The sequence below is a fragment of the Salvelinus alpinus genome, chromosome 10 (assembly GCF_045679555.1).
Source record: "Salvelinus alpinus chromosome 10, SLU_Salpinus.1, whole genome shotgun sequence".
NCBI classification, from domain to species: domain Eukaryota; kingdom Metazoa; phylum Chordata; class Actinopteri; order Salmoniformes; family Salmonidae; genus Salvelinus; species Salvelinus alpinus.
The window spans coordinates 66335418-66345417 of NC_092095.1; the positions used below are offsets into that span (position 1 = coordinate 66335418).

At 45.4% G+C, this 10000-nt stretch overlaps 1 protein-coding gene across 1 annotated transcript in view; it reads left to right on the plus strand.

Moving 5' to 3' along the window:
* The window catches only part of LOC139532667 (Krueppel-like factor 7), a 61396-nt gene that overhangs the window by 44952 nt on the left and 6444 nt on the right, over positions 1–10000 (plus strand). The window contains exon 3 of the mRNA XM_071330574.1: positions 2974–3598. Within this exon, the coding sequence (XP_071186675.1) occupies positions 2974–3598 (625 nt within the window). The remainder of the gene's footprint in view (positions 1–2973; positions 3599–10000) is intronic.

Genomic DNA, 10000 nt, shown 5'->3' on the forward strand with positions numbered 1-10000 from the left:
TCTCCTTTCCCTGAGGTGGGTATTCAGAGTGCAGTCTCATCTCTCCTTTCCCTGAGGTGGGTATTCAGAGTGCAGTCTCATCTCTCCTTTCCCTGAGGTGGGTATTCAGAGTGCAAGGCTCATCTCTCCTTTCCCTGAGGTGGGTATTCAGAGTGCAAGGCTCCTGGACGTATGTTAGCTAGCCTGCTGTGAGGATACCGTTACGGTGAATGTCACAGGCCCGGGATTGGTTTTACTTCCCACTGTGAGAGCCAAGGCAAGCCCTCGCTCCCTCTCTCCCCTTTTTTCACACCTTCGCTCACCCGGTTATTCTTGGTCTTCCTCAGCCCCTCCTTCACTCTCCATCCATCTGTTTCTCTTCCATACCTAATTTCTGTCCCTCATGTCTCTCTCTCCATCTCTTTTCCCCTCCTCCCTCTCCAGCCATCTCTCTTCCTCGTTCATTTTTACTTCCCCCTCTTTCTTTACTCATAACCCCATGAGTAGGGAGGGAGGGAGGGAGGGAGAGAGAGAGAGAGGGAGGGAGGGATTGAGAGCAATAGCTTGAAATGAATCATGAAAGCTGAACATGTCCACATCATGAACTATACACTGCATGAGCATATTGAGCTCACTAGTGTTAGCAGACTCAGACGGTGACCAATGGCTGTATCGATGATTGTTCTCCCTTTTGAATTCAGTGAAGATTGAAGCATACCATTTTCTTATCACTTCTTAATGTCGCCAACACTTAAATTGCCTCTCTCGTAAATTCAGTTCATTCCAATTACATTTTACAATGACCTCAGCAATCAAGGGAGCGGTAAAACCACGGAAAAGGTGATTTTTTATAAGCATCTTAAAATAAGTCCCCATTATAACAGGTAAGAAAGACATTTCCGCAGCATTTCTCTATTGACACACTCTTGGGGGTGCTTACAATTGTACGTTAATATGCTAATTAGTTTAACAGCCCCCCCCCCCAAAAAAGTATCACCTAGCAACAGATGAAATAATAAAAAACTGTAGTATTTCTAGAGTGCAGAACACAGAAACAAGAGGGGGGGGGGGTAGTTATATGAATTTCATCTGTCAGATGAATGCCGTCTGTACACCCTCCACCTCCATAATGGAGCTGTCTGTCATTCTCCTCTGGCTCAGGTGAAATGGTTAGTATAAGGGCCCCGCGGCACTGCTGTTTTCTCCCGTTGCCACTGTCAGAGTACTTTAGCCTCTACATGCCAAACACAACTCACAGCTATCAGAGAGAAAGAGAGAGCGGGGGAGAGAGCGGGGGAGAGAGAGAGAGAGAGAGAGAGAGAGAGAGAGAGAGACAGAGAGAGAGACAGAGAGAGAGAGACAGAGAGAGAGAGACAGAGAGAGAGAGACAGAGAGAGAGAGAACAGAGAGAGAGACAGAGAGAGAGACAGAGAGAGAGAGAGAGACAGAGAGAGAGACAGAGAGAGACAGAGAGAGAGAGAGAGGCCCTGCCGTCAAACAAAACACCTTTATGGTTGTGTGCGGATAGCGCTGCTGTGCTGAACAGCGTCTGAACAGCGTCCCTACAACCCAACACGTCCCTCTTGAACAGAGCCAGGCTTTGTCTGATGGAGTTGGTCTACTAGGTATATGCAGGAGGTTTATGATGGAGTATTCTGTTATTTTAGCATACGGCCAAACCAGAAGGAAATCCCTAGACTGATGACTTAATAAATCTGTCCTCTCCCCTATCTGAGGGTTGTAAAACTGCGCGCATGGCTTATCTGTGCTCAATAAAGAGAGACCTGTGCTTGTGTGTGTGTGTGTGTGTGTGTGTGTGTGTGTGTGTGTGTGTGTGTGTGTGTGTGTGTGTGTGTGTGTGTGTGTGTGTGTGTGTGTGTGTGTGTGTGTGTGTGTGTGTGTGTGTGTGTGTGTGTGTGTGTGTGTGTGTGTGTGTGTGTGTGTGTGTGTGAGAGAGAGAGATTAGTCGGTTCAGGGCTCCTCTCCCCACTCCAGCCATTGTAATCAATCTGTGTGTAATGAGCCATCTCTGCAGAGCTGCCAGGCCTGGTAATGTGGGGCTGGTTCTACCATCTACTATCCTGGGGTTCTAAAAATACAGCAGCAGTCTTTCTCCACGTATATAAAAGGTATGATGGGTCCGCACTCAAAAAGATGTCGCATAAAATGTTTTTTTTTAAATTATTTTCACTGCATCAGGGAATAGCGCACACAGACGTTTCGGCTCTGCAGCCTTCTTCAGTGTGTAGGTACAAATCAGTTTCTTTCAGAACAGCATTTGGAGGGACACAGGTGAACAACCAATGAGCAGCAGGTGCTTCTAATCAGGGTGGTCACTCATCTGCCAATCAGGGATGTGTCTTCTCTGATCTACCTGTATACAGTCACAAAGACATACAGAATGATAGGGTATTGGAGTGGGCTCCACAGGAGGCTGCTGTGGGGAGGACAGCATCAAATGGAATGACATCCATGTGTTTGATGTATTTGATACCATTCCTCTGATTCCGCTCCAGTCATTACCACGAACCCGTCCTCCCCAATAAAGGTGCCACCAACCTCCTGTGGTGGGCACGAAGGGCAATTGAGGGCCTCAGGGGTGAGCTATTCATCAATCAATTGCCTTAGTTGCCCGCTCACTTGGATACATTATATCAGTTGATGAGAGAGCTCCACATATCACCCAGCTCTGACTGGTGTAGTAATTATGTGAGTTGTCAGGTTTTTTTAATTGAATGATGTGATCTAGTGAACAAATCCGAACAGGAAATATCCACTCAGCTTTAGAGGGATGTTCACCATCAGCAGCACAGTATTCCACTGAAATCTGCACTGTAGTGATTCTATGTAGCATGTGCTTCAGCCAAGGTTATGAGTACACCAGTCTGTGGATACCAGTACCACTATACGAGTACCTGAATATCAGTGTTAAGACATAGGGTTTATGTATGAGTCTGTATGTTGACCCCTGTCTCCTCTCTCTTCTCCCTTCAGACATGTCTGGAGTTGGAGCGTTATCTACAGACGGAGCCCAAGAGGCTGTCGGACCTCTTTGACGAGGAGCTTGACTGCCTGCTCACCCCGGCCTACCTGAAGGAGGACAGTGAAGAGGAACTACTAGACCCCCTCCTCCCCAGCCTCCCGGACCCCCCCAGCCCTCCTGTACCTCCCCTGCTCTGCCCCTCTCGGAAGCACCTCTCTGGGGCCTTGAAGTCTGCCAAACTTAGAGACGGGATGGGGTTAGGGTCTGGAGGGGGAGGGGTACACCCAGCCCAGTTGAGCGCCGTCACCTCCCTGACGCCGCCCTCGTCCCCGGAGCTGGGACGCCATCTGGTCAAGCCCGACCCCCACCAGACTCTGACGGCGTCCGCGGACGGCACGCTCACTCTCAAACTGGTGGCGAGGAAGGTGGGGCTGGCGGCGACAAACGCACCAACCCTGCCCACAAGGCGTGACACCACAGGCAGGCACAGCGACGGCGAGCAGGGGGGCGCGTGTGTGATGGGCGTGGGGGGTATCTCTGAGAACAAGAAGAGGGTCCACCGCTGCCAGTTTAACGGCTGCAGGAAGGTCTACACCAAGAGCTCCCATCTCAAGGCACACCAGAGGACGCACACAGGTGACACTCTGCAGTCTACAGCACAGATGGAATTGCATTGGTTTAAATTTCAGATACTTTGAGCATCAGATTGAGCCTGCCTTGAATGCCAGATGGACGGCACTTTTGGGACTATTCTGTTCCATCCCATTGTACTAGACAAGCTTAATTAAGTATGTGATAGGAAATAAATATCAGGAAATAAATTGCTCACTATTTCTCAGGGAAATACTGCTCACTTCTGCCCAGGGAAAGTCACTTAATCTGAAAAGATAAGTATCATTTATCAAAGAGGTAGATCATCTGAGTCGTTAACAGGCAGGGCTCTCAGACAGACTCTACAGACCACCAGACCAACACCATCAGAACTACTACACATCATACATTACCTTCTTAGACGTCCCTCGTCCATCCATGTTTCATGTTCCTTACTTTTAGCTCAGGTTCTCTTTAATCATACCTGGTACTCATCATGGCCTTTTCTGGTAATGGAGCCTCATTTATCAATTAAAGAACAGATCCACAGATCTTCTTTATCATCCTCTACCTCCTACTCAGCCTCTTCATCCTCTTCCTCGTCTAACCCTAACCCTGGGCCAGTGCTCACTGGCTCCTCAACTGTTCAACTGCTTGAGTACCAATTATAGAATATTGGCCCTAAAATATAATTACCACCTAAACTTAGAGTGCTGGCACCAGCACCCAAAATGAGTACTTCAGTACTCTTCAGCGCTGCCTGTACCCTCAGTATATTCTGCTATCACTATTCCTCCTCAAGGTTACCACACTACTTCCTCAGCAGATTTCCGGAGGGGGAAATGGCCATAATTCTCACTCTCCTCAATCTCAATCCCAAACCACTCACACCTCTGTCAGGAAACTGTCCGCTGAGTGACTAACTGCCCCGTGATTGATGGATTGACCTGGATAAGCCGTGGTTTCCCAGTTTATTCTAGTCTGCCGCCCCGTATCCCTCTACGTACTCTTTCTATAGGCTAAGTCTGGCACTTCTCAAACACCTCTATTCTAACCAGATTTGGGGTCAATTCCATTTAAATTCCAGTCAATTAAAAAGTAAACCAAACCAATTCAGATTTTATTTATTTTTAATCTTATTGAAAGGCATTGAGGAGAATTTGAATTAGAATTTTAGTTCACTTCCTGAATTGAAATGGAATGGGCCCTGACTCTAACGCTCCATGTCAGTTCTACAGCCTCAGCAGGTCTGCTCCACTATCCACACTAGCTTCCCATTTAGAATGAAGCAATGCATCGGCCATGCATTTTGAGTAGTATGTGGTCAATGAAACACATGAAAGAGGGTGAGGGATATAGTTGGAACACGTGAAAGAGAGTGAGGGATATAGTTGGAACACGTGAAAGAGAGTGAGGGATATAGTTGGAACACGTGAAAGAGAGTGAGGGATATAGTTGTAACACGTGAAAGAGAGTGAGGGATATAGCTGGAACACGTGGAAGAGAGTCAGGGATATAGCTGGAACACGTGAAAGAGAGTGAGGGATATAGCTGGAACACGTAAAAGAGAGTGAGGGATATAGATGGAACACGTGAAAGAGAGTGAGGGATATAGCTAGAACATGTGAAAGAGAGTGAGGGATATAGCTAGAACATGTGAAAGAGAGTGAGGGATATAGATGGAACACGTGAAAGAGAGTGAGGGATATAGCTAGAACATGTGAAAGAGAGTGAGGGATATAGATGGAACACGTGAAAGAGAGTGAGGGATATAGCTAGAACATGTGAAAGAGAGTGAGGGATATAGATGGAACACGTAAAGGGAGTGAGGGATATAGCTGGAACACGTAAAGGGAGTGAGGGATATAGCTAGAACATGTGATATAGCTGGAACACGTAAAGGGAGTGAGGGATATAGCTAGAACAGTTGTTTTAGTCAGAAACATAAAGAACCAAGACAGTGACCGAGCACTGAGGAGGAGAGGTAGGAACATCTCAGTCCACCTGTTACCTGACATGCTGGCTCTAAACGCGCAGGGTCAGTGTTATAGCTAGCTGAAATAGTTACTTTAGCCACTGACAGCACCAAGACAGTGACCGAGCACTGAGGAGGAGAGGTAGGAACATCTCAGTCCACCTGTTACCTGACATGCTGGCTCTAAACGCGCAGGGTCAGTGTTATAGCTAGCTGAAATAGTTACTTTAGCCACTGACAGCACCAAGACAGTGACCGAGCACTGAGGAGGAGAGGTAGGAACATCTCAGTCCACCTGTTACCTGACATGCTGGCTCTAAACGCGCAGGGTCAGTGTTATAGCTAGCTGAAATAGTTACTTTAGCCACTGACAGCACCAAGACAGTGACCGAGCACTGAGGAGGAGAGGTAGGAACATTTCAGTCTGAGACATAGTGCCATGGGCCTCCACTCGTTCAATCATCAGGGCATGACTTAAGAGACGGTGTTACTCAAACCCCTCTTTTCTTCACTTGTTATTCCCATAAATGACTGACAGAGAAGAGATTAACAATAGAGCTGGAAACGAGCAGACTTTGTGGAAATTACACGTCCCTGCAGTGAGTTTTATGAATGGAGGTTTGAACGCAGATAAGGAATTGTGCAATTCGATTTTGAAGAGAGGAAGAGTAAAACACGTCTCTCTCTGTCCTGCCTCCTCCTCCCCTCCTCTCTCTGCCTCCTCCTCCCCTCCTCTCTCTGCCTCCTCCTCCCCTCCTCTCTCTGTCTCCTCCTCCCCTCCTCTCTCTGTCTCCTCCACCCCTCCTCTCTCTGCCTCCTCCTCCCCTCCTCTCTCTGTTTCCTCCACCCCTCCTCTCTCTGCCTCCTCCCCCCCTCCTCTCTGCCTCCTCCTCCCCTCCTCTCTCTGCCTCCTCCTCCCCTCCTCTCTCTGCCTCCTCCCCTCCTCTCTCTGTCTCCTCCTCCCCTCCTCTCTCTGTCTCCTCCTCCGCTCCTCTCTCTGCCTCCTCCTCCCCTCTTCTCTCTGTCTCCTCCTCCCCTCCTCTCTCTGTCTCCTCCATCTCTCCCTTTCTCTCACACACTCTCCCTCTCTGCTCATATAAAGGAAGCCAGCATTGACTAGTGTAAAAGTAAAAGTGTAGGAGTGAGTAGTACTGGTCTGTAAAGTGCTTTCCCAGTGCCCCCATAACATAATGACCTCAGAGACCACGATACCCCGGTCCATCTCCAGCTAATGGAGGAAATGCAGTTAACCACAACTCAGGCACCTGAGAGGCTGGGTTGTGTGTGTGTGTGTGTGTGTGTGTGTGTGTGTGTGTGTGTGTGTGTGTGTGTGTGTGTGTGTGTGTGTGTGTGTGTGTGTGTGTGTGTGTGTGTGTGTGTGTGTGTGTGTGTGTGTGTGTGTGTGTGTGTGTGTGTGTGTCAGTTGCTAGGCAACCATAGCCTATCAATGGAGGAGTGTGTAGCTGGAGTGGTTATCTGCTGTGCTCTAGGCACTGGTCTCAGCCTGTATCGATGCTGTCTCTACTATGTCCCCCCCTCACAACCACCACACCCCCTACCCCAACCAAGAATGTACAGCGTTACAGTGCAGGTTGCTAGGCAACTGCATTCTCCTCTGCCAGCGTGAGTGGTAATTGGCTGGTGGCACAGCGGCATGTGCTGCCAATGCCAGATCCAGCCAGCTGCACTAGCTGCCTCCTCGTGTTTCATCCCTTACCCCGTTGCTAGGAGACTGAGTCAGGCATCCATGCCTCCCGGGACTATAATTGGCCGGTGTGAGGGAGGGAGGGAGTGGGCCAGACCTAAATCTGCCTCTCTTGTTTTTAAGGCTAGAGGAGAGGAGAGGGGAGGATATGGCTAGAGGAGAGGAAAGGACAGAGGAGAGGAAAGGACAGAGGAGAGGGGGGGATGGGGCTAGAGAAGAGGAAATGACAGAGGAGAGGGGAGGATTGGGCTAGAGGAGAGGAAAGGACAGAGGGGAGGATGAGCCTAGAGGAAAGGACAGAGGAGAGAGGAGGAGAGGACAGAGGAGAGACGAGGATGGGGCTAGAGGAGAGGAAAGGAGAGAGGAGAAGAGGAGAGAGGAGTATGGGGCTAGAGGAGAGAGGAGGATGAGGCTAGAGGAGAGGGGAGGATAGGGGAAATGTGAACCCGTGTTGGGGAATGAGTTGGATGTGAGTGATAAGTACTCTGTTACACACCTTGTACCTCTGTTACCCACCACCAAGCTAGCCTCTAAAGATAAGAATGGCCTCTGTTACCCACCACCAAGCTAGCCTCTAAAGATAAGAATGGCCTCTGTTACCCACCACCAAGCTAGCCTCTAAAGATAAGAATGGCCTCTGTTACCCACCACCAAGCTAGCCTCTAAAGATAAGAATGGCCTCTGTTACCTACCACTCAGCTAGCCTCTAAAGATAAGAATGGCCTCTGTTACCTACCACTCAGCTAGCCTCTAAAGATAAGAATGGCCTCTGTTACCCACCACCAAGCTAGCCTCTAAAGATAAGAATGGCCTCTGTTACCCACCACCAAGCTAGCCTCTAAAGATAAGAATGGCCTCTGTTACCCACCACCAAGCTAGCCTCTAAAGATAAGAATGGCCTCTGTTACCCACCACCAAGTTAGCCTCTAAAGATAAGAATGGCCTCTGTTACCCACCACCAAGCTAGCCTCTAAAGATAAGAATGGCCTCTGTTACCTACCACTCAGCTAGCCTCTAAAGATAAGAATGGCCTCTGTTACCTACCACTCAGCTAGCCTCTAAAGATAAGAATGGCCTCTGTTACCCACCACCAAGCTAGCCTCTGAAGATAAGAATGGCCTCTGTTACCTACCACTCAGCTAGCCTCTAAAGATAAGAATGGCCTCTGTTACCCACCACCAAGCTAGCCTCTAAAGATAAGAATGGCCTCTGTTACCTACCACTCAGCTAGCCTCTGAATATAAGAATGGCCTCTGGTATTTTAAGTAGTTGAGTAGTGAATTCCTTATGGACAACATCAGCATAACACCAAAGAAGGCTGGCCCAAGGAGGAAGTCCTCCTAAAAACACCTTCACCTGCTGGCACGTGTCATCCCATTTGCTTTATTATGGTAATGTACCTTTTCCGTTCTTCAGCAGCTCGGTTGGAGAGATAGCAGGCAGGTCATTATAAAAGCACTGCAAACCACAAAATGCTTCCTTCCTTTCTTAATTGCATTCTGAAAGCTGATGAAGCAAGTGTTATGTGGATTGGATGGAGCTCTTGAAGAGAGTTATGAAACGTGTGACAACTGCTGGTACAAACCGTGCATCATTAAACCATCCAAACACACTGGGGAGCTATTATATAGGTTATATTATATAAGTTATATTATAGTATATATATTATATAGGTTATATTATATAAGTTATATTATAGTATATATATTATATAGGTTATATTATAGTATATATATGTAAGTCGCTCTGGATAAGAGCGTCTGCTAAATGACTTAAATGTAAATGTAAATATAGGTTATATTATAGTATATATATATATATTATATAAGTTATATTATAGTATATATATTATATAGGTTATATTATATAAGTTATATTATAGTATATATATTATATAGGTTATATTATATAAGTTATATTATAGCATATAGATGATATTATATAGGTTATATTATAGTATATAGATGATATTATAAAGGTTATATTATATAAGTTAAATTATAGTATATACATGATATTATATACGTTATATTATAGTATACAGATGATATTATATAGGTTATATTATATAAGTTATATTATAGTATATAGATGATATTATATAGGTTATATTATAGTATATAGATGATATTATATAAGTTATATTATATTATATAGGTTATATTATAAGTTATATTATAGTATATAGATTATATTATACAGGTTATATTGTATAAGTTATATTATAGTATATATATATTTTATTATAAAGGTTATATTATATAAGTTATATTATAGTATATGGATGATATTATATAGGTTATATTATAGTATATATATTATATAGGTTATATTATAAGTTACAGTATAGTATATAGATGATATTTTATAGGTTATATTATATAAGTTATATTAGAGTATATAGATGATATATACAGGTTATATTATAGTATATACATATTATACAGGTTATATTATAGTATATATATGTTATATATACCAATTGGATATCAGGAAATTGGGGAGTTATACATTGCGTAACTGCTCTACAGCAAAATATTTCTGATTGGACAATGAAGTTATGTGAATCTGTTCAGTTGTTATGATCATATCTGAGGAGGTTGTAATGGGAGACTGTATTTAGTCTGGCGTCTCTGAGACTGTATTTAGTCTGGCGTCTCTGAGACTGTATTTAGTCTGAGGTCTCTGAGACTGTATTTAGTCTGGCGTCTCTGAGACTGTATTTAGTCTGAGGTCTCTATGAGACTGTATTTAGTCTGAGGTCTCT